The sequence below is a fragment of the Acinonyx jubatus genome, chromosome C1 (genome assembly GCF_027475565.1).
Source record: "Acinonyx jubatus isolate Ajub_Pintada_27869175 chromosome C1, VMU_Ajub_asm_v1.0, whole genome shotgun sequence".
NCBI lineage: Eukaryota > Metazoa > Chordata > Mammalia > Carnivora > Felidae > Acinonyx > Acinonyx jubatus.
In genome coordinates, this window is record NC_069381.1 from 212,022,425 (window position 1) to 212,046,781 (window position 24,357).

Here is a 24,357-nt window from a genome sequence, read left to right on the forward strand (position 1 = left end):
GAGGTTTCTAAGTTTGAGCCCTGCATCAGGCTCTGTGCTGACAGCTCCAAGTCTGGAGACTGTTTTGGATTCTGTGCCTCTTTCCCTCTTCCCCTCTCTGCTCCAGTCTCTCTCTCTCTCAAAAATTAGCCTTAAAATTTTTTTAAAAGTAGCTCACTTTATATTTTACTATTTATGCCCATTTCACAGACGAGGAAGTTGAGGTTCAGAGGCATCAAGTGCTGTGCACAAGGGTAGACGCTTGATGCGTGTGGAGCCGAGATTCCGGGCTAGGTCTTCCTGAGCCACAGCACAACACAGCTTCTCATGCACGAACATGCACCATTTACTATAAAGTATCTCTCGCTTTTAAGACTCACCAGCGACGTTGGGCTCTTACGCCACGTGAAAATCATCAGCACGCGCACACCTTTTGGTCTAGGTGATGTGCACAAAGGTCCGTTAGCAGAGAAGCCCGGTCACCAGGAAGCTTCCTGCTGCACGTGTACTTGCCTGACACACTTAGCTCCTATACATCAAATTATCTCCTTTACCGCCATCGTTTCCAAACACGTCTTGCGGTAGCCACACCATTTCCGTATGCCATCAACCGCAAGATCTTTAGGAACAGGAGGGGGAACCAAAGGGACGACCGTTGAAAATGCACGGTTTTGCCGAAAATACGATTACACCCCCTCCTTCTACACATGCAACCGAAAGGAAGAGACAGAAGCAGCACATGTGGATGAAATTAAGACAGGGAAAAACAAACAGCACACGCGGGGGCCCCGGACCTCCCAATGTCTTTGGCCGTGGGCTAAAGTCCCCCACTGAGGGCAAAACTTCAAAAGTAGCCTCAACCTGGCCCGTTTCCATAGGAAAAGCCAGCAGCAAATATTGACCCCAGGATCAATGGTTTCTGTCGAAGCCGCAGCAGGCAAGCCAGAGAGGCAGGGGGAGCAGCAGGCAGGCGGAGAGAGCAGGCCAGGTCACACGTGATCAGGAGCCGCTTCGTCCAACGCCGAGAAACGATCTCGCTGCCTCTGAATTAAAACTACTCTCCCCCGAACGGAGAAGATGGTGACGAAGATGCCGATTCTTCTGGTTCTTGCAGTGAACTTCCTGTCTTGTGCAGGTAAGCAACTCGGCGCCACGGCCCCCTGCCCTTCATGCTGCAGGTGCCGTCCTGGCCCGGGGCGGGGGCGGGGGGGGGGTTGGGGTTCTTGTCTCACTGTGTCCCCCGTGTCCACTCGCGTCCAGGTTTCCCGGTGTATGACTACGACCCGTCCTCCTTGCGGGAAGCCCTCAGCGCGTCCGTGGCCAAAGTCAACGCCCAGTCCTTGAGTCCGTACCTGTTTCGAGCCTTCAGGGGCTCAATTAAAAGGGTAAGTGCGGGGGGGGGGGGGGGCGCCTGGGTGGCTCAGTGGATTAAGTGGCCGACTTCGGCTCAGGTCATGATCCCGCGGGTTCGTGAGTTTGAGCCCCGCGCCTGGCTCTGTGCTGACAGCTCGAGCCCGGAGATGCTTCCGAGTCTGTGTCTCCCTCTCTCTCCGCCCCTCCCCCCCCCCCGCTTGCGCTCTGCGTCTCTCTCTCAAAAATAAATAAGCATCAAAAAAAAATTAAAACAAAAAAGGGTATGTGCACATTCCATCTTCTTGATTCCTTTTTCTACTGCTTTCTGTTCTGGGTTTTTTTTTTTTTTTCCTTTCGTCTGTTGGGTGCCCTTGAAAATTTTTTCCAGTTTAGAAAGATAATAGCTAGTCCTCTTTTCAGACTTTTTAAAAAAAATTTTTATTTATGTATTTATTTGTTTATTTTGATGAGAAAGCATTTAATTACCGTTCTTGTCATAAGACCCTCAAAGCCACTTCGGATGCCAGATTCTTCCGTCCCTCCCTCCTCTGGCCTGGCGTCCTCTTTCCAGATGTTGCCCTTTGTGTATCCTGCTTCTGTGTCCACGGTCCCCCCCCCCCCCCCCGCCACCCCCGGTTCCTCTTGAGCAGTTCTTTATGAGGAACTGCTCCTTTATTAGAAATGAGGTTTATTTTCGATTTCGGAGGTCCCCCTCCTCGCCCTCAGAGGAAATAAATTCTGGCTTGTAAGCCAAAGAAATCCCACCTTCCTTTGTCAATTTGGTAATGGTCTGTTTCCTGTTAGCTTCGGGAAATGGGGAAAACATGAACTTTCTTGGGCTTCCGATGACTCAGTCTGTGATCGGCCAAGAAAGAAACACAGAAAGAGGCTTCAAAGCCCGGACAGCAAGTCCCCTGCCCTTCCCCCATCCCCAGGGGACTTCATGACCTACTTTTATGGTCCTGGGCCCTGGGCCCAGTTGGAACAGAAGTGCCCCCAGGGTAGTGGGTGCTAAGGTGGGAGGTGGGGGAGGGTCTGTAAAGTGGCAGGTCGCAAGACTGAGAGCTCCTCGCAGCCAGGCCACAGGGCACCGGGGTGGGGATGCAACCGGGGGTCCAGGCGGCAGCTATGCCCCCACAGGGGCAGGAGGGCCTTGCTTTCCCTCTGCCTGCCGCTCGCCTCTCCCACCAGGACTGGGCATCACCCTGGCTGATGCTTAGCTTGCTCCCTCTCCTGCCACGGAGAGCACGCAGCTCGTGGCTTTCCTAGCCCTGGTTCCCAAATACAGCACATCCTTCTTGACCTTTGTCCAGAAACTGGCTCAGTTTCTCACGTCCGGATTCCCAGGAAATTAACTGAATTGTCTCAGTTACGTTTTTGAGTTGGGCCCTAGGTCATGAAGATGATGGGCTGTGTGTCAGCTAGGGGCCCAGCCTAGGAGCAGGCTGTCAGGGCCCGGGGTGGGGGGTCACTTGGCCCCGACGTCGTGGTTCGGGGACACTGGGAGATAGGTCAGCGCCCAGGCTGAAAGGTGAGGTCCTTGTGGAAGAGTAAGGATCAGAATAAAGGACTCCCCTTTTGCACACCGGCTGCCTTGGTTTCCATTTTCTGCATTTAATGAAATGTACTTGTGGTGTCCGGGGCTCGGTGCTTACAGACATAAGCTTTAAATTCACCTGTAACCCGCTGATACCACAGAAGAAAGTTAGTGGTTTGTCACGTGAGCAAGGGCTCGGGGCAGACCCTCTTACATGGGTCCCGACACCATGGAAATCTGGCCTGTGGCGATGGGCTAGGACGAGGCGCCCCAACCCAGGCAATTGATCCTACGTGACTTGAGCCCACGTTTAAAAAAGACGGGAGAGAAGAAGACAGTGACCTCCGACGTGGACATGGGACCTGCTCAGATGCTTGTGTCAGGGGCACGGGCCGGGGAGGACAGTGGACACGGGCCTTGTGCTGGGGAAAAGAACGGAACTCAGGTCTCACTGGGGACGGAGCAGAGGGTAGGAAACAAGGAGGTTGGGTTGGACAACGACATAAACAAATGAAGGTCATTTCGGAGGGTGGGAAGCGCTGCAGAGGGGGGTGGGGCGGAAACAGAACAGGCAGAGGGAGGGGTGGGCGGGCTAGGGCTGGGGCTGGGGCAGCGACAGATGGGGTGGAAGCCTCCGCCGTCATATTTGAGCGAAGCCTCAGTCAGTGACAAGAACCTCCATCCGCGGGGAGACCGTGGGGGAACCTGGAGGACCAAAGGCCTTGAGAGAGAGGTCGGAGAGGTGGGCCGGATTGGGGACGTTCCGGAGCATGACTTTGAGAAGCCTGAAGCCTGTTTTAAGGACAATGGAACATGCACACACGCTCAGGCAGCTCTTTGCCCTTGGGAAGGTCTCTCCAGCCACCAGGTGGAGTGGGTGCCAGGGAGGAGGCTGGGCCAGCGACCCTAGGCAGCAGGTGGTGCTGGAGGGCAGCTGAGCCTGGGGTGGGTGCGGGGAGGATGGGGGTGGCTGGGTTCTGGGACAGCCGTAAGCAAAGCCACAGAAGGTTTGGCTTCCCTTGATGTCGGTGCCCCTCTCTGTCCGTTTTTACCATTCATCTTCTTTTCTTTTCTTTCTTTTTTTTGGTCACTGTTTTGCTTTCTAAATTATTCTTAGTTGTCCCTGATCTTTACTTTTTGTCCAATTGTAAGGATTAGTTGGAAAAACCTAAATGATCACCGCGTTAGGCTTCTCCAGAGCAGAATCAATAGTGTGTGTGTGTGTGTGTGTGTGTGTGTGTAGAGAGAGAGAGAGAGAAAGAAATGTGGGAGGAGAGAGAGAGAGGGAGAGTGAGTGAGATTTACTTTAAAGAATTGACTTACACTATGTGGATGGAGGTGTGAGAGATCCGAACTCTGCAGGTGGGGGGGGGGGTGGCTGGCAGGTGGACGTTGTATTTCACGTTGGAAGGCAGGATGCTGGCAGATTTCCTTCCTGCTCAAGAAAAAGGCAATTTTGTTCCATCCAGGCCTTCAACTGATTGGGTGAGGCCCACCCACATTAAGGAGAGTGATCTGCTTTACTCAAATTCACCAATTTACTTTTTTTTTTTACTTTTTAAATGTTTATTTACATTTGAGAAAGAGAGAGAGAGAGACAGAACGAGAAGGGGAGGGGCAGAGAGAGAGGGAGACACAGAATCCGACGCAGGCTCCGGGCTCTGGGCTGTCTGCACAGAGCCCGATGCGGGGCTTGAACCCACAAACTATGAGATCATGACTGAGCCGAAGTCGGATGCTTAACTGACTGAACCACCCAGGTGCCCCCCACAAATTCACCAATTTACATGTGAATTGCATTCAAAACACACCTTCATGGAAATATCCAAATATCCATTTGACCAAAACTCTGGGTATTGTGGCCCAGTCAAGTTGACACATAAATAAACCATTATAATCACCAAAAAGAATTGTTATGGGTTTATATATTTTTGTTTCTGTTTGGAATAAAACATTTTCTGTTTGGAATAAAAAACCCCAAAATATTCTCATTATACAAAGTTAGAAAATACAACAAGAAAGAAAACACCAAAATTACTATCTATTGCCCATTCCTCTGAGACCACCACTATGAACATGTGAATGCCTTTTTGGATCTTTTTCATATATTGGAATAAAATATGTTTTGTTTGTTTTTTTACGACACACAGTAGCATAGTGTAACGTCAGTCGTGAAGTACTACAATTTATTTCAGCAAAGATGCTGGATTTTGGATTTCCTCTAGTTGATTCCTTACCGTGGGGCATTTAGGTCGTCCCACCTTTTTCAAACAACACAGAGAGGAAATTCGATGGTTGAAACTGAGTTTACGTGAAAGGCAAAACCATTAGGCTTTTCTCCTTATTCTGAACAGAGTGCTTAAAGGTGCTTAAAGATGCAAAAAAAAAAAAAATGGTTGCAAACTTATCTCAGAGTTCAATAAAATCATCTGTACTCCAAAATTCCCACATTTTTGTCTTTTCAACCCAGCCTTTGTGTCTCCAGCTGGCTTTCGCTGGGTCGCTTTCAGGGAAACTGCTGAAGTGTGATCGGTGAGAGGGTCCCACCAATGGTGTCCAGAAGAAGAGAGCTCTCTCTGTTTACGAGACTCCGATTTATTAGCCATTATTTTAAAATTACGAGTAAATGAGGTAGTAAATATTGTGGAGGCTGAATTTTTAGTCTTACTTCTTTCCAGAAAACTCTACTTCTATGAGCACGCCTCACCCAGTGTTAAAAGGGACATGAAAGGACGCCTGGGTGGCTCAGTGGGTTAAGCATCTGACGTCAGCTCAGGTCACGATCTTGCGGTCCGTGAGTTCGAGCCCCGCGTCGGGCTCTGTGCAGACAGCTCGGAGCCTGGAGCCTGCTTCGGATTCTGTGTCTCCCTCTCTCTCTGCCCCTCCCCGCCTCGCTCTCTTCTTTCTCTCTCTCTTAAAAATAAATAAACATTTTTAAAAAATTAAAAAGAAAAAAAAAAGGAGGCATGAAAGCGCCCCATCCCGGGCTTGGGGTTTGCTGCTTATTTCCAAACAAAATGTTCTACATGTTCCTGTTCTTTCCTACGTGTGAATGGTCTGTGCTCTCAGAGAGACATCTCCCCACCGTCTCCTCACTGGGAAGTCAGTTGAACGTGTTGTTGACTCTGATTTGCCATAAGATTGCTCAAGGACTGAAAGGGACTTGAGTTTTGGAGCCTGGGTGTGTGGTCGGGTACTGGGCTGTGGCAGCTCCCATCCGGCCTCCCCGCTGCCATCTTGTTCCCACCCCCCCACCTTGTGTTTTCTTTGTAGCGGTCGTGGTGACTCACATCTTAGCTCTTAAATCCTTCTGCGAACTTTCCATTGCAGTGAGAATGATATCTACACACCGTCCCATGGGCGACAGGACCATCAATTACTGGACACACCCCATCTCGCACACATCATCGTGTAGAGTTCTTCTCTTGTTCATTGTGCTTCGGCCACAGCCTCTGTTCTGCCCCAGGACATTGGCCCTGCTTTTTCCCCACACGACGGGCTCTTTCCCATTCTATGAGCCTCAGTGGGAAATATTTCTTCCTTGGGAGGATTTCTCTGGCACGTTGTCTCCAGTATTTCCTCCTCTCCATCCCCACCACCATGTTGTTTTTTCCCTCATAACACCGTAACCGTCTAGAACGACCTTGCTTAGTTTCCTTTAACGTGTTTACTGTGTGGCACTCCAATTGGAATCCAAGCTGCGTGGAACCTTCCCTGCTCTGCCTTTGGTGCTGGGCACACAGTGGGCAGTCATTAAGTCACGGGACTTCTGGGTCATCAGAACATTGCAGATTCATCAGGGAGTTTGGAAGTTTCCCCCACTATCTCACCCTTGGTGGAAAGGAGTAGACAATTGTGCAACCTCATTTATGGGTCAGAAGTGATCAAACAGGAAGCAGGACTAGACAATACTGTGCAGCAGAGTTGAAGTTACCCCTTAATTTCTTATTTCGGGGATTATTAAGAAGTCATGGAGCATTCTTTTAGGAAAATGTCCCTTAAAAATACACCCAGTTGATTCTCGGTATTTGCAGGGGTTGCGTTCTATGCAATCACCACGCACACTAAATTAGTACCTACTGAACCACTGCTCCTTGTCTGACACGCGTGTTTTCTCCATACGGCACATCCAGGCTTTCTGTGTTTGGGAGCCCTGGACAGCACTGTAAGGCTACACCTGGGGGGCCATTTTAAACAGCAAAATCACCAAGGAAGAAAGAAACACAAAAGTGAGAAAAACATGGTCCAAAAAAGAGCAGGAAAGGGGCGCTTGTCTACAGCACGACAGTGGAAACAAGAAGGCAGAGCGCTGCCCTGTCTCCGCTGGGAACGTGGGCGCAGGACAACTCAAATCCTCAGCGCACGCGTGAGGATGACTGCAAAGGGACCCTGAACCTCGGTTCTGGGGTTATAAATAAATTTGAGCAAGTAGGCAAATTTGCAAAAACGGAATCTGCCATGAGGATCAGTTATAAAGGTAAGTCGTTGTAAGCAACGTCGACCTTGGAGTTCCTGCCAAGAACGCCTAAGTTCTGGCTCCGTTTTTTTAAATGAAGTATTATGTGCCTTTGGAAAAAACGTTTCTTCTTGTCTCAGACTGAGGGCCGGGAACTGGGAGATTGTGAGTCCAGAAAGCTCTCACCATGGAGGACTCTGTAACTTTTTCTTACTGTGCAGGGAGAAACATTTGGACCATTGCAAACCCCAGTAGCTCACCCATGGCAAACTGATGCTTTGTTTTTGTGAAGGTCTATGTCCTGGACCAGGATAGCTTGAGCATGGACCTAGAGTTTGGCATTCGGGAGACAACATGCAGGAGAGAATCTGGAGAAGACCCTTCTACCTGTGACTTCCAAAGGGGCTACTACATGGTAAGCGTGGCGGGAAATGCCGTGTCCCAGAAATTAACCTGCGGAAGCACCTCGCTTCTTCTGTGACCTGGAGCTGTGCCCCGCCACACGGATGCTCTGGCATCCGGCCACACTGGGAGGCACTGACTGTGTCCATGCTGTGCTCCCTGCGCAGGGGCGCAGTGCGGCTCAGTGGCTGAGGGCTTGAGCTCTGGACTCCATGGTGTTGAGTGATCCTGGCAAATTGTTTAACCCCCGCTGCCTCAGTTTCCTGCTCTTTGAACCGGGTGTAATGATGGTTCCAGGCAAACTGAACACAAAGAGGCCAATCCCAAAGGCAAATTCCAGAGGTGTTTCGAGTTCCATTTTAAACTGATCTAAAAACTGTGTCCTTGGTGTGAGTCACACTATTTTGCAGTTGGCTGTTGTGCAGTATGTCACCTGGCTCTGGTTCTACTGAACCACGGTGTGTTCCGTTTTGCATGCCCGGTGGCCAGAACGTGGCCCAACATTTGTTCCCACCCATGGGCAGGTGTCTGGGGCGAGCAGACCACCGCCACTGGGCCAACTCTTGCTCTCCAAGGTGTTTGCCTAAAGACGTATGAGTTTTCAGGGTTTTGTGAGCTTATGAGTTCGTTACTTTATGAGTTCGTTACTTTATGAGTTCGTTACTTTATGAGTTTGTTACGTTATGAGTTTGTTACTTTATGACAGTAAAGTATGACATCACTGTCGCTTGGCAATGATGTAAATTCTGAAAAGGGAATCCTTTGTTTCGCGACCTGTTGCATGAGACTTTTCTCTGTGACTGTTGGGCAAAGGACTCAAACCCAAGTGTCACAGTGTCCGCTCCTAACAGACTGTTGAGGCCAAAGGAGAGGAGAACACAGTCCTTGGGTTCTTCCTGCTTCCTTTTGTTCCATTGGGAAACTTCGGGGCAGCTCACTCAGGGCTCACGGGGAGGGGAACACGTGATACCCACATGCCTGACAACACGTCTTCAGGTATTTCAGTTGTGTCTGCTTCGCTGCTGGGAGATTTTCGTTTTGGGAACATGAGGTGCCTCTGTGAATTTCCCCTTTCCGTCTGCATCATTCTGTCAGGCGTTACGCTATCACCTGATCTCTGATATGGGTCCTAACCCTTTCTAGGAGCCGCTGGCCACGGAGCTCACTGTTTTCTTTTCCAGCTGGCAGTTGTTTGCAGAAGCACGGTGCGGATGTCTGCCGAGCAGGTGCGGGACGTGTGGGTTCGCTGCCACTGGTCGTCCAGTTCTGAGTCTAACAGCAGCGAAGAGGTAGGACCAGGGCCTCGGGGTCCCCCGGGACAGCGCCCTGTAGGCTCTGTGTGGGTCTGTGACAAGCAGACACGTGTGATTGAGTCACTGGAGTATCCCCAGGCAGGGGCAAACACAGCTTTGCTCACTTGGCTGGAGTCTCCCCTCCTTCTCCAGCCTCTCTCTCTCCTTCTCTCTCTTTGTCTCCCAGAGGGTTGGAAACAGAGAGCTTAAAGCAACAATTGGCAAATCGTTAGAGTTTTAGAACTGAGTGTGCAGGCCACTGACGCCGTGGTTTAGTGGAGGGGAAGGGGAGGGGCGTTTTTGTTGGACTAGAGTTCAAAACCATTTAGCAGCTCTGCGGTCCAGGTCAGGGAACTTAACTCCATGATCGGGCACCTCTTTACCAGCGAGATGCCGGCAGTAAAGGCCATCTGACAGTGCTGAGAGAATTGAGTAAGGTGGTGGACAAGTGAGATCTGGCCCAGCGTCTAGTCCATGAGAGATGCTTGGTGAATGGCGGGCTGGCCCCTCACCCCTGCAACTGCGCTGAAATTGATTTGGTTCCAAGATCTATTTCCCGGGTGTTAGGACAAGTACGAAGGACTTCCTTTTCCAAGCTCCACTGAAGCTTACACAAAGTCTGATGTGTTTTTGAGCTGACCCACTCACACATCCGTGGCCCGGCTAATCCAGAAACGACAAGGACCAAGCACAACGTTTCACAAGCATTTTGTGCGTGTGGATTTTGTGGCTTATATGGGAACAGCTGGGGAGAGAGTGAGAAGCGAGACAAGCAAGTCCCGACCCGTGTGGAGTTTGTAGATGAGTAAGGGGGGCTCCGGGCAGCAGGGTTGATCCTGACTACCAGGCAAGCGTTTGGGGGTACATGTTGAGAGGACAGAAGATCGTCTGGGCGCAGGGAGAGCTTCCCTGGGGAACTGACGTTCACATCAAGAATGTCCATCAGTTCAAAGGGGACAGGTGTTGAGGGGAGGAGGAAAAGTGATTCCAAGCACAAGGGGACCATCAGGGAGTTCTGTGAAGTGCAAGAGAAGCTGGTGGGTTGGAAGGGACACAAACCATTATGACCGCGATGAGCAAAATACGGGCACAGAGGCACACGGTTGATCTGGAGACAAGGGCAGGATGGACCTCCAGGGTCATGTCTAGGGTCCCTGGCCTCATCCTAATGACGACGGGCCTATTGATGGCTGAGAGCAGGTGGGGGCACCAGGGGGCTGACAGGACAGGTGCCAGGGAATGCTAACCGGAGCCGGGAGTTACTGGTGAGTGTTGAGAAATGGATTCTAGTTCATTCTGTGGCCTTTAACGTGTTGAAAAGAATTCAGTAACTGCCCCCCTCCATTTAATCTCTCTTCCACCACTGGTTTGGTAAGTCAATTCTGATCGCACGACCCACAGATCTGTTGCGCCTTTTTCGTAGCATAGTGGACTGTCGGCTTGTCTTCCAATCTGAGTTTTATAAGAAGACTCTGACATGAAGTTAGGCGAGCCCCTGAAAGAAGCAAGATTTTGAAATAAACCCTCAGGTGGATGTTCTCCAAAGATTAGGAAATCATAAAGAATTAGGGGCAAATTAAAAAAAAAAAGAACTCCTTAAATTCAAGAATTCTGTAATTCGAAGGAAGAAAGAAAGCAGATGGAGATTTCAAGTAATTCCTGGAAACTCTGAAGTAGATTTCATATATGAAACAGAAAAAAAAAAAAAGAGAAAGCAGCTGCTAACCATTTTCAGTGAAATAAGCAGTGATATTAGAAACAAAAGATATGGAAACCAATTGGACAATAAATTTCATACTAAGAAAAGAAAAAGAAACATAAAAGAGACGAGACTAGGATGCATTTAGGCATCAAACAAAGAAATCATTGTTGGAAGTAGAAAATAGAAGAAATAAAACCAAAAAAAAAAAATCCTGGAGTAATGAAAATGAAGATCGTTTGAAAAACATATGTAGGTTATAGAAAAATTTCCGGGGAAAGGAATATAATGTGAAGAAAGGGTTAAGCCATGGAGAATAAGACTGAAAAATCCAAAATATGAAGACTAAGGACTTAGATCAAAGGGAAGATATCTCGCAAGGATATGATGAGAGAAACTGTCAATAGTAGAAGTTTGGAGTTTTCCCTTACGTGATTTTAAGAAGTATAAAAGCTGTAAGGGCATATGAGGGAAAAAATGTCTCAATTTGCTAACATTCTGCTGTCCTTGGTCAAATGTATATTTGAATTATAGGTAGTTTCTATGATTTCTGGTCGATTTGGAAAGAGAAATCTAGAGAGGACGGAGGGTTCTATGTGCACACGAGTGCACAGTCAACCGCTTAATGGTTTAGTCACCGTCCAGAGTGCGGCGCTCATGCCTGTAGGTTGATGGGGGAACTTGACTTCAGGCAAATCCTGATGTGGAGTAGGTGGGATGAGATTTGCCTAAGGCTTCAGCCAGGAGACCCAGAAACAGTCCAAAGGGAGAAACTGAGGAAGAATAACCAGAATGGAATTCTGAGCTCAGGGGACGAGAGGCGACTGTGTTCCGTCGCAAATGATAGAACTTGAACTACAAGTCGCCGAAGCCAAAATGGGTAAGTCCCTGGATCACATTCCCAGAAAGGAAGGGGAGGAGTTGACCTCATGGACCCGTTCATTTGGGAGTCTTCAATGCCACCTGGGCCAACTTCTCCCTCCCTTCCCTCCCTGCTCTCCCCCAAGCCCCATCCCCTTCCTTTCCCTTCCCTGCTTCTCTCTCCTACTGTAGATGAGCTTTTTCCTTTCAGCAAGGCCACAAGCTGCTCCAGATTCAGATGATCTAACTTAGGAGGAAGAGGGAGCATTTCTCTCTAGCTCCACTGGACATGCCTCTTGGCATGACTCCCTTTGGCCTGGCTTAGGTCATGTGTGCCCCAGGCCTTTTTTCAAGTTTATTTATTTATTTTGAGAGAGAGAGAGAGAGAGAGCGCACAAGTCGGGAGGGAGCAGAGAGAGAGAGGGAGTGGAGAGAGAAAATCCCAAACAGGCTCTGTGCTCATAGCACTTGGTACTTAATTCACGGAATTAAGTGAACCAGAGACGATGACGTGAGCTGAAATCAAAAGTCGGACACTTAACTGACTGAGCCACCCAGGTCCCCTCCCCTTTCTTTTTTTTTTTTAATGTTTATTTTTGAGACAGAGAGAGACAGAGCATGAACGGGGGAGGGTCAGAGAGAGAGGGAGACACAGAATCCAAAGCAGGCTCCAGGCTCCGAGCTGTCGGCACAGAGCCCGACGTGGGGCTCGAACTCACGGACTGTGAGATCATGACCTGAGCCGAAGTCGGATGCTTAACCGACTGAGCCACCCAGGCGCCCCCTTCCTTTTCTTTTAATAACACCTTTACTGAGTTATAATCCACATAGCATACAACTCACCCTTTTAATGTGTCCAATTCGGTGGCTTTCAGTATATGAATATAGACTGAATATAGCCTCCACTATCTAAATCCAGAACATTTGCATCAACTCAAAAAGAAATCTCATCCCTGTTAGCAGCCGTTTCTGTGCTCCCCGTTCCCCCAGCCCCCAACAACCCCTCATCTGCCTTCTGGGTCTGCGGATTTGCCTATTCTGGCCATTTCATACAAATGGAATTATACAACACGTGTCCTTTTGTAACTGGCTTATCTCACTAAGCATCGTGTTCTGGAGGTTCCTACCTGCTGTAGGATGTATTGGTACTTGGTTCCTTTCTAGTATTAAGATTCTATTGTACGGATATACTACCTTTGATTACCCATTCGATACTCGATCAACACTTGGGTTATTTCCGCTGTTATGAACGATGATGCTACGAGTATTCGTGCGCAAGTCTTTGTGTGGACGTATGTTATTCAGTGGCTTCATGGAATCTATTTGTGCAAGCCTTTCCCTAACTGAACACATTAGGGGAACTTCATACCCAGAAAACCCCCACATCTGATCTAAATGCAGTCTGTTTGCAAGTTCATAGGAAAGGTGCCATATTTCTGGTCCCCCACATTTGGGAGCACGTTCTGAGTCCAGTGGAAAGCTTTTCAGGCGATTTAAACATCGTGTGATTTGTTCTTCCCCATGTGCTTTCCTAGACACACATGTTTGACACCACATAAAGTTATTTAATACAATATATTGCCTTATTTCATTAAAAATGAATTACGTAATACCTAAGAATCTTCCTGATAATATTTGCATTTTTTACAATGTCTTTTTTTCCCCTCTTTCACGTGCTGATCTATCCTGATGCCGAAATTGACTTAGATGGGTTTTGGGGACATATTGGGATCCTCTACATGGAGAAATCTGTACCTACCTGGTAAGTTGAGATCTGTTCTTTTTAATGTGTTTGTTTTTTCTTGAAACAACTTTATATTGTAGTTCTCTGTTAGTGAGTCATTTTTTTTTTTCAACGTTTTTATTTATTTTTGGGACAGAGAGAGACAGAGCATGAACGGGGGAGGGGCAGAGAGAGAGGGAGACACAGAATCGGAAACAGGCTCCAGGCTCCGAGCCATCAGCCCAGAGCCTGACGCGGGGCTCGAACTCCCGGACCGCGAGATCGTGACCTGGCTGAAGTCGGACGCTTAACCGACTGCGCCACCCAGGCGCCCCTGTTACTGAGTCATTTAACACTGGAAACACTATACATGCCTTTGAACAATTATAGTGTTTCCAGAAGATGAGCATTTTTTTTTGTTGTTCCTTTCTTACCAGTAGACAACAATGATACAACTTTTCATTTAGGTATCTCTTTATATTTATACAGAGATTTTCCATATATGATTCCATCTGAGGTGTCAAACAAACAGAGCAGATGTGAGTTTACACCTCGAGAGGCTCCCCCAACTTGAACAGGCTTATTTCCTCCTGGGTGCGCAGGCCGAGTTACAGGACCCAGTTGTGCCACAATGTGTGGCTGGAGGGTCTGGATTAAAGCTCATCTAATTGATCGAGAGCGAATTCTGTCATCCTGAAGCCACGTGATGAGAACCAACCATCCCTTTAAGAGTCTCGGTTGGGGGAGGGAGGGCCCTCCTTGCTTTCCTTGGTTAGGGTTCAAAGGGTTAGGGGCCTAACCTCAGGCCTATCTCCCTGAGCCTTTTTCCCGGTGCTGATAGCTACAAAACTATTTGCTGATCCTCCACTGCGTCTTGCTTAAAAGGAGGCATATTTGGGGCATCAATAATGAAAGCACAGAACATTCTGGAAATGGAGAAAGAGGCCTTGCCTGACGACCATTCCTGTATTACAGGTCTCAGTCCTGACAAGTCCAGAAGCGAACGCAGTGAACGGTCGCTCGGTAAGTGGTCCTACTTTTTTCCACGCAGCACCAGCAGATTCTTTTTGGATCGAGCCAGACTCTGCTGGCACCATTTCACAGTAGATCAACCCCCGAAATACAAAATATTTCAAGCGCAAACGAAAAGAGCAGCACTGCACAAGCTTGCTTTGCGAATCACTGAAAAGGTAAAACGTGAGGCATGGAAACTTACTTAAATGTTAGCAGGAATCGAAATGTCACAGCTGGCTCAGGACGTCAGCGTCGACCTTTCCTCCTGCCCCACTTTGGGGCATTTTCTGAAAAAGCGTGAACTCTCTCGAACCACCTCTTTGCCATCCGCTTTCAAAGGTGTTTTGGGGCCCGCGGATGAAGTTAACAAGACCATAGTTCCTCTCTTTCTACGGATCATTTTCCTCGTTTAGTCTTCTTAATAGCTCTGGGAAGCAGGTGTTGTTTTACCTGCTTTTATAGACGAGATAAATGATAATTCGTGGTGTTAATCGCAGATGCAAAATGCAAAATGCATATGCAAAAGTGCTAATCAGTTGACACGGCTTTGTCTTTCACAACCATCCTGGGAGGCCGCACTGTGTTCCTTCCCATTTTGTAGATGGGCAAACGGAGGCTTAGTGAGTTTCTGGAGTTTGTCCAAGGCTACATTGCCAATGTAGGACTTGATACAGAGCTGTCAGACTCTAAAGCTTCTGTTTTTGCCAGTGCTATTTTCTGGACGAGCTGTGAAATTCACTTTATTTTGGATTTCTTCATTAAAAGGAATAAGACAGATAATAATATTATATTGAGGCCGGTGTTTGATCCTCACTAGGCATACTGAAATTTATCTGAAGTGCCAGGGCTTACAATCCGAGGCTTGATTTCAAACAAAAAGTTTTAGACACCCTCTGCGTTGTCTGGGAGAACGTACAATTATTTGCACAGTGCGACCATTGCTGAGGATGTTTTTTTGAACACTTCTTTTTTGGAATTGCCTTCAGAATCTATGGCCCATTCTTTCAAGCTGGTGTAGTGGTGGAAAATGGGTGTCCTTGGATTTGGTTTTGGAAATAGCCAAAATACATGTGATTAATCAGAGTAATAACCAACTTGGGTACATTAGTTATAGATTGCTGTGTGTCAAATTACCCGCAAATTTAGCAGCTTAAAGCCACAAATGTTTGTTATATCACAATTTCTGAGGGTCAGGAACCCAGAGGCAGCTGAGCCGGCTGGTTCTGACACAGTCAGATAGGTCTGACACAGGCTGCAGATAAGGTATTGTCTGGGGCTGTGATCTCATTTGAAGGCTTGACTGGGTCTGAAGGATCCACTTCCAAGGTCACTCACGTGGTTGTAAAAAGCCTTGACGCTTCATGGGCTCTTGGACTGAGGGCTTTAGTTTCTCCCACTGTGGGCTTTTCCAGCAGGCTGTCTGAATGTCCTCAAAACATGACAGCTGGCTTCCCCCAGAGACAATGATGAGAGACAGACAGAGAGACAGAGAGAGAGACAGGAAGAGAATGAGTAAGCTGCAGAGCACCTGAGACAGAAGACACGGTCTTTTGTTACCTAATTTTGGAAGCTGTATATCACTTACTTCTTTGTATTTTATTAGTCACACTGACCAACTCTGGTCCAGTGTAGGAGGGGAATACCCAAGTGTGAATTCCAGGAGGCCATCTTGGAGGAGGCTGGCTACTACAGTGGGAAAATGCCATTTGGGACCAAAACTATTTTACGTCTAAATTAATGTGACTGAGCCTTCTTATATGGCTCAGAAGATAATTCCAGAGTTGCATTTTAAAAACGTGTTGGGCCCTGGGAACATCACGGATGCGGTTGAACATCCGTCTCCGAGATTTCTTTGAAGATGACAATTTAATTTATTTCACCAAATGTGTGTGACAAGCACTGGGCAGATCTCACAGAGGCCTGAAAGACAAATGTGACAGTGCCTGCCTTTGAGGCTTACAGTAGTGGCCGGGACAGGTCACACGTGGAGAGAAACACACACGGGTTCAGCTGTGATGTCTCGCAGGGGAGGGGGAGGGACAGCCGGGGAGGGCAGATGGAGCCGTCCTGTCTTGGCATCCCTCGGCAGTGTGGGTTTGTTTATGCCGGTCACGACCCTTCCGACTACTTATTGTCACGGGGCCCATGTCATCTCAGATGTTGGTGTGAATGACAGAGCCTATCCGTCCTTCCATCTGCAGAGAGCCTGAGAAGGATCTTTCCTCCCGGGAATCGAGGGTACCCGTACAAGGGGCACAGAACAAGGACAAACGCTGGCTTTGAGTAACAGCCTCGAGGTAAGGGGACACGGCTAAAAACATGCGTATTTAGAAAGAGAAGCCGCTTGGAGTGAGCGCCTGGACGGACGCCGCGGCCCCCAGATGACTTGCTCGGCCGCTCGGCTCCTGTCCTCGCCTTCCCACCCCCTCGTCTCCTCCCAGGCTCTGCCCCTCCGTCGCCTCTTCCATCCCGTGCACCTCGAGCTTTCTCCTGTGGCTCTTGTATTTGTCACCACTGGTGTCATCACGTGTTGAAGAGCGAACAGACAGACAGAACAGCCGCTCCTTTGACGCATCCCCTTCCAGCAACTGCCCCCCCACCCCCGTCCGCCGAGCTTCTCGACTCCATTGTGGCCTTCGGCTGCTGCCCTACTCTTCTCACCTCTCATTCGCCTTCTGCCCCTTGCACCCTAGATCTTCAGTCCTGGGATCCGTGAAATCAGATCTGCCTGCCTCTCCTCGATCGGTAATTTAAAAACTGGTGACGATTTGTATTACCTTCTTAGCCCGCTGTCTCTTCCTTCTGCAGATTGCTCCGTGGTCTCTTCCACTTGCCCGCCCTCATCAATGATCTGCAGTTACTTCCAAGCACACGTCTCTTACCACGCTCTATCCCGAGATGCAGGCCCACTGGATGCAGTTGCTATGGTTACCTGTGACCTCTCGGGTCCCACCCAGCCTCCTCGTCAGCTCCCTGCCTTAATTGAGGGCATCGCCATCCACCTAATTTTCTCAAGCTCAAAATTTTAGAGCACCATTGACTCTTTACCCTTTCTCTTCTCCCAACATCCACAGGGGTCCAGTCTTACCGAGTTGGGCCGCACGTTTTCTCTGGTATTGGCCGATCACTTGCTCGCCATCACCACCGACCGGGGCATGCTTTCCTGCCTCCGGTCCTGATCTTATGCTGTCCACCTTGCACGCTGTCCTCAGGCTTCTCTTGAAACACAGGGGGGTCTCTGATCCTTTCCACGTAACCACCCTAATGCTCGCTTCACTTACGGGATAAAGCAGAGGTGTGCAAAAGACAGGCACTAAGCCAAAAGGAAGAAAAGCCTATTGGCCCCCAGTGCTGTGGGGAGCTGCACACTGAGCCCTGCTTCACCAAACCAGCCCTGAGTGTCACCGACTCTCACGAGTATATAGATTCCCAGTTGCTAGGGCATTTGTAGCTAAGTCTTGTTAAAGGCTCCCAAGTAGTAAGGGGATATCAGGAAGTGGACACCTAGAAGGAATCCTCAGATGCGATTACAGACATCGATTCCCTGCACATCCAGTTTTGCACAGAAACACAAGTTAATAACAAAGCTTGAGCTCTCACAGGCTTCAGTTTACACAGCACTGTAACCCTTCAGGATAAAGTCCAAACTCCTCAGCGTGGCCCACAAAGGCCTTGGTGACCTGGCCCCTGCCCACTTCTCCAAGTCGGCCTCACCCCGAAGCTCCAGCAGTACTGACATCCGCCTGGCTTGCCCTGCTGTGACCTCTGCAGGGAACAGCCCCCTCGCTGCTCTCCCCTCACTGGTCAGGCCTCAGCTGGGCGTCCAGTCTTCCCATGGGCGGTCTCCTCTGATCCCTTTAGGACGGTCCTAATCACGGGGCCTCCGCACTCGTCCGTCCCCTCTCTGCCGCATCACGTTGCACGGGACCCCCGGGCGCAGGGCGCAGGGACTTCACTTGCTAACATCCGACTACCCAGCACGGAGCCTGGCACGCGGCAAGCGTTCAGCAAGTAGTTTTGAGTGGGTGATGGAATCTTCCACGTTAGGTCCCTGAAATAGTTATTTTTTTAAAAATCACTTAAGCCTCGTATGATTAATTTTTAACCGCCGGAGTTTGAAGGAAGTCAACTGACATTTTACTAAAATAGAAGGAAAATTTACCAGTGAGGCCGTATTGGATGAAAGATGCAAAGAGTAGGTTTTCTTTTTAATCCGCGTGCCTCCTAAAAATAAACACCAGCTTCGTATGGAGATCAGGAAACTACTCATTACGAAGAAATGGACTCATCATATTCCTTTTTTTTTTTTTTATAAATTTAAATCATTTCCTTTTGCTTTATAGAGCATCCTTGGGGAAAAATACAATGCTCAATGAACTGGCTGTATTTCATCTATTAATAATAGGATTATATTGGGCATATACGCACACACGTATTGCAATACAAATTCTTGATCTGATTTCCATAACAAAATTGATTGCTTAACAAATGTCTCTTTAAAGGCAGTAGAGGGGCGGCTGGGTGGCTCAGTCGGTTAAGCTCCCGACTTCGGCTCAGGTCACGATCTCACAGTTTGTGAGTTCGAGCCCCGTGTTGGACTCTGTGCCGACAGCTCGGAGCCTGGAGCCTGCTTTGGGTTCTGTGGCTCCCTCTCTCTCTGCCCCTCCCCTGCTCACGCTCTGTCTGTCTGTCTGTCTCTCAAAAATAAATAAACATTAAAAAAAAAAATTAAAGGCCGTGCAGACGAAAGGTTCAATGCGGCCGTCCTCACCTGGACACTGACTTTGAGTTAAGTCCCAGTTATGTCCCTGCCCTCCCATGACCTTTAGATTTCCCCACTGCGCTCTGAATTTCCAGGAATCACAAAATGAGCCCGGGAAGGCCAGCACAGGGTCTGGAACCAGCAGACCTGGCTCCCAGCCTGCTCTGTCACCACGAGCTGTGAGACAATGTTCCACTCTCTTAACTTCTCGGCTCACTTCCTTCAAAGGAAATTATTATTATTAGTTTTGTATTTGTTTTTGTGCCTGTTGGACCGGGAACTCCTTGGGGATGCATGGCCTTGTCATTCTTATTAATTATTTTAGTTCCTACCATAAAGTTAAGGACGATGTCTAGACCATAATAAAGGTTCCATCAGGTTGGAAGGAAGGAAAACACACATGCATGACCCAAATCAGGACAACTATTTGCAAGCTGTGAGTGACGTTCTTCCAATGGGGAGCTCCTTGAAGGCGGAGGCTTCGGTTCCGGTAGCTTGGAGCCCTCAGACCCTGGTTCAGCTCCTGGAACAAAGCAGCGGCTGAGGAAGTGTTTTTGTAATTCAAAAAACACTGTTCTAGGATTCTTTCAGGTTGCTAGAAAATCATTGCGTACATAGGAGTAGATCGTGAAAGGTGATATTTAGACAAGAGCTTTGGAATTTTTGTCTTATTTGCCCCTCTAGTATAGGGGCCATGAAAATCAGGCTCCAACCCTCACACTGGAAGGGATCTTTCTGAGTGTCTAACCCTTGCTTGATCCTTATAGCTAAATAGTCCACACTCCTTAATTATGCAGTGGCCAGATGGTCACAAACCACACCAGACCGCAGCAGTGTGAGCAAGGCCTTTTCCTTTACGTTGCCACGTCGATTTGTGCAGACCCCTGGAGTTCTATGTCCAAGAGCAGCAAAGGAGGCCATTGCCAGTGAGGCCTGTTGGGGATAGCTGCATGGTGGAAAGAATCAGTCTCAAGATTATATCAGTTTGCCCAACAAGTACTCAACTCCCAAGGGTGCCTGCGTCTGTGTTTGGACCCTTTATGTGCATTGCCTTTTATAAATCTTGCAACAACTCCTATGAAGCTTTGCCATTATTGTCTGTGTTTTGTAGATGAGGAAGCGGAGGCATCGGAGAGTCTTGCTCTCAGAGGGGGTGTTGCGATTGGGGTTTTCACTGTTGATGTCTGGGTGTCTCTCTTTTCCCGCCTGTGATACTGTACTTCATGCCAATACCTCCATGTTTAAGAAAGGGCAAAGCCCCGAGGATTATTTATTTAAGATACATGTGTCAGGTGTGGGGTGAAGCTAGGTAGGTAGCTGGCTGGAAGGTAGACTAGTTGACTGGGGGTGTTAACACATACCTATCTGTCATCAGCCAGGTGGGAGGGGTGACCCTACAACACGGGCCCCTGAGGGGCTGAGCGATTTCCATATTCGGGTGTGAGACCCGTGGGTGACAACTTCTCATGATCTCCCATGGCTCCCACCTCCTGGGGGAACCAGACTCCATCGGAGATGGAAAAGACCAGCCGGTGCTTGGGAGCTGGCAACCTGGCTATGTGCGGGCTGTGTCTACTTGTACTCTGTCTGCCCTGACGCTCATCCATGGCACACACGTGACGATTACTCCACCAAGTACAGTCGGTTCTCATTATCATCATAGTTATGATCTGTAGAGTCGATGCCAACACTGATTTAGCGGATACTCAACCATTGCTCCTGTGGGAAGTACAGGGTGAGGCTCCTGTGAGCCTCTGGTCACCTTTCATCAACCAGTCAGTGCACGACCTTGATGTATGGGTGTTTCTGTTTAAAGACACCTTATTTACCATACTGTTGATCCACGTAGAACTCACGGCCAGCGGCACTGCCACTCGTGCCTGAACCACGTTTCTCTGACACAAGCGTATCTCCCCGAGGCGCGTCACAGCCCGTGCTTACCAGCGCTAGACAGCACTTGGGCTCCACGTGTGGGGGCCGCAAAATCACCACCAGGAAGCACAAAAATGCCAAAAATGTGGCACTGAATAAACCGCGAGAAGGACACTTGTTGACAGTCTGAGCCGCAATAAGGGGGCAGAGTGTCATCTTACATGGCCAACAGCACCCATGTTGGGAGACTCCCTGAGCATCTCCTGGAATGAATGCAAAACCCCCAGGAGTATTGATCTGGGGGTTACAAAGGAATGTTAGCGAGCAGGCGAATTTCTGAGAATTCAGAGGGTCTACAGAGCAATGGTTTCCACCCCTCGCTCCTCCCCATCCCCTGTTTACTCTCTTGGGTTCTCTTCCCACTTGGCTTGAAAGAAGTGGGGTCTGTACTGCTGCCTCCTCTTTCCATTGGCTCCGCCCTGCTCTTTCTCCGCCTCTTGGGGCCTTCAGCCCCTTGGCCTTCCCTTTGCCCACTGGACTTCGTGGCTGCATTTAGTGCCTCTTTCCTGGCTCTCCTTTCAGCCAAGACTTCTCTCTCTTCTGCATGGGTCTCTCTTCTTCTTCCTGCACCCCGAATGGTGGTGTTCCCCAGGACTCCGGCCTCAGCTCTTCCTCTATGCACTGTCTTCTCTTTCCTGGGTGATCCCAGGAACCCCCGGCACTTTGATGCCTATCTGTCTGGGGAGCATTCTGCCCTCCATGTCCACACTGCACCTCTACAGTGTTTATAGACTGTGTCTTAACCAACAGCATGCTAGATGCCTGCATCTGTGTATCCTGTCACATGCTCGAAGCACAGTCTTCCCTTCGGGACTGGTCTTTCTCCTGTAACCAACTCATCTTCCTGGTTATCCAGAATCTGAATAACAGATTAATCCGAATAACATCTTCCTGGTTATCTGAAACAGAATCCTCTCGGACCTCCTCCCTGCCCTCCGCCACCCAGTCACTGCTTTCTGCTGTCTCCCTCTGAAGTTTTCTGGCTCTGTCCCTTCGCTGGCCCAGTGTGGACAGTGTCTTCATGATGGCTTCATCTTGTTCCCTCAAGGTCACCTCCACATGTCACCAGAATTGTTAACACTGGTGGGGGCAGGAGTGGAGCGGGACACAAGGAATGGGGCCCTCTGCCCCGTGGTGTGGTCCATGTCTGTGTCCCCCGATCCTCTCTGCCTCCACATTGCACAGAAGAGTCGCATGGCTGATTATTTCCATGGGCCCCCAGTCTGGCTCAGACCTCCATTCCCAGGCCCCCGATGCCCTGCTACAGCACCCCACCCCCACCTTGTCCTTGGGGTCTCCTGCACCAGATGACTTCCTGGAATTACATTTATCATACTGTATTCTAGTCCCTTCCGGTTTCTCTACAGTTTGTGATTTCTTCCTTCCTTCCTTCCTTCCCCCTTCCTTCCTCCCTTTCCTCCTTCCTTTCTTCCTTTCCCCCCTCCTTCCTCCCTTCCCTCCTTCCTTCCTTCCTTTCCCCCTCCTTCTTTCCTTTCTTTCCTCTCTCTTCCTCTCTCCTTCCCTCCCTTCCCTCCTCCCTCCCTTCCTTCCTTCCTTCCTTCCTTCCTTCCTTCCTTCCTTCCTCCCTCCCTTCCATTGAGGCTACACCTTATTCATCTTTGTAACCCCCAATACTTAATGGATGCCTACATGCTATTGAACAGATGAATGGATGACTGTAGCTGAGGCCTGTCTCCTGCTTTACTGATTCCGGTGGCTCCCTCGCTTGTACCCTGTCTCTTTCCTGGCTGCAGCTTTGCCTCAGGCCCCCTCTGGCCCTTTCTTTTTTGAGACTTGAGCTTCCTTTCTGGGGCCACCTCCCCTTCCCCCTGCAGGTATCTCTCACTTCTTTGTCCGAGACGCTGACCATTTTGTATAGTTGTTCCAGTCTCTAGCGCCATCTTGAATTCCCCTTGAATACACTCAGGAGTGCTGGGCCCTGAGCCTCCATAGCAAGGAAGTGGAAAGCATGCTACAGAATCTAATCCCTCCCCCCTTCTCTCTTTTAACAGCAAAATGCATTGGAAGGAATAGAAGTTCCAGAGAAGAAAGATACTTTATGAATTGTGTAATTTTTCTTTTGATCAGTTCCAGTCGTTAATGAATGTCTTACTCTTCCTCTTTTTTCACTGTTCGATTTTTTTTTTTTTTTTTTTTTGAATAGGCATCACTGTCGGGGCACCTGGGTGGCTCAGTCGGTTGAGCGTCCGACTTCAGCTCAGGTCATGATCTCGCAGTCCATGGGTTTGAGCCCCGTGTCGGGCTCTGTGCTGACAGCTCGGAGCCTGGAGCCTGCTTCGGATTCTGTGTCTCCCTCTCTCTCTGCCCCTCCCCTGCTCATGCTCTGTCTCTCTGTCTCTCAAAAATAAAGAAATGTTAAAAAAAATAAAAATAGGCATAACTGTCAAGTTTTTAGATAAGAAGCAATGACATGAAGAGATTAGTATTACCTAAGGATTTTAGGAGCTGAGGACTCACAAAGTGGCCACGCTTAGCCTAATTATGTCAAACACATGTTTTAGATCAATATGCAATGATTGTAAATTCCTTACTCTTAAAGAGACAGTCAGTCCCAGGCAGCTTGGTGTTAAGAGTGTCTTTCCTTTTGTGACTTATGTTAATTTTAAAAAATAAAGGACCTGAAAAAAAAATCATCTGGTGATTTAGGGATGAAAAGGCAAAGGCCGTCCCCTCCCCACCACCCAAATGCCCCTGTCGATTCTTTTTCTCTAGACTTCTCAGTCCTGGGCATCAATACAGCAAAGCCAGCTTTCTGTCAAACCAGGTATTGCCGGGAATGAACCCAAGGACAGAGGTCCGTGTTCCCAAGCCACTTAGCGATTGCTGCAGTTGGGGGGGGGCCTCTCCTGGAGCCAGGCCCTTGTGAGGTGTCCTGGGGGGATTAGAGGAGGTGAGAATCTACAAACCCAAACACAGCACCTCACCAGTGAGATTGAAACCCCGTCAGTTTCCCAGGCTTTCTGGGGAAGACGTCACAAGCCCCTGAGAACCATTTCCTGGATGGGAGGTACATTAAGACGTTATCGGTCCTTTGCACCGACCTCGTATGAGGTGAGTTGTTTGCTAGGGAATCACTGGCAGTCTGCCTAAGCATGACGATGTTGCATTCTTGCCAGCCCCTGGGGACACGCACACCCCTCTCCGGGGAGACCACATTTACCTCCCTTGTCCCTTCCCAGCTTGGATTAAAAATTGCCCAGAGTTCCGACATTTGATGTTCTTTTTTATTTTCTCTCCCAAAATGTCTCGGTGTGGCTTGGCTTGTCACCAACATGTCGCACGCCATGCCCTTCTTCCCACATCCAGAGTGTGTGTGCCAGGAAAGC

General features: G+C 48.9%; 1 protein-coding gene and 1 long non-coding RNA gene across 2 annotated transcripts in view; one reads left to right on the forward strand and one right to left on the reverse strand.

Annotated features, from left to right (window-relative positions):
* Positions 1-929: 929 nt before the first annotated feature.
* SPP2 (secreted phosphoprotein 2) lies at positions 930-23,376 on the forward strand. The gene is made up of 8 exons (XM_027047138.2): positions 930-1,114; positions 1,240-1,364; positions 7,618-7,740; positions 8,909-9,016; positions 13,287-13,341; positions 14,278-14,325; positions 16,518-16,613; positions 23,175-23,376. The coding sequence occupies exons 1-7, from the start codon at positions 1,057-1,059 to the stop codon at positions 16,601-16,603; spliced, it is 603 nt and encodes a 200-aa protein (XP_026902939.1). The 5' UTR covers positions 930-1,056; the 3' UTR covers positions 16,604-16,613; positions 23,175-23,376.
* Positions 13,422-24,357, reverse strand: part of LOC128314154 (uncharacterized) — a 228,462-nt gene continuing 217,526 nt past the window's right edge. Inside the window, exon 2 of the long non-coding RNA XR_008295650.1 lies at positions 13,422-13,642. This is a non-coding gene — a long non-coding RNA (uncharacterized LOC128314154). The remainder of the gene's footprint in view (positions 13,643-24,357) is intronic.

Excerpts from the sequence above, each read along its gene's own strand:
- SPP2 (XM_027047138.2), top strand. The coding sequence starts at position 1,057 with ATGGTGACGAAGATGCCGATTCTTCTGGTTCTTGCAGTGAACTTCCTG. Across the intron at positions 1,115-1,239 it reads GAACTTCCTGTCTTGTGCAG|GTTTCCCGGTGTATGACTAC; the intron begins GTAAGCAACTCG and ends ACTCGCGTCCAG. Across the intron at positions 14,326-16,517 it reads ACGCAGTGAACGGTCGCTCG|AGAGCCTGAGAAGGATCTTT; the intron begins GTAAGTGGTCCT and ends TTCCATCTGCAG.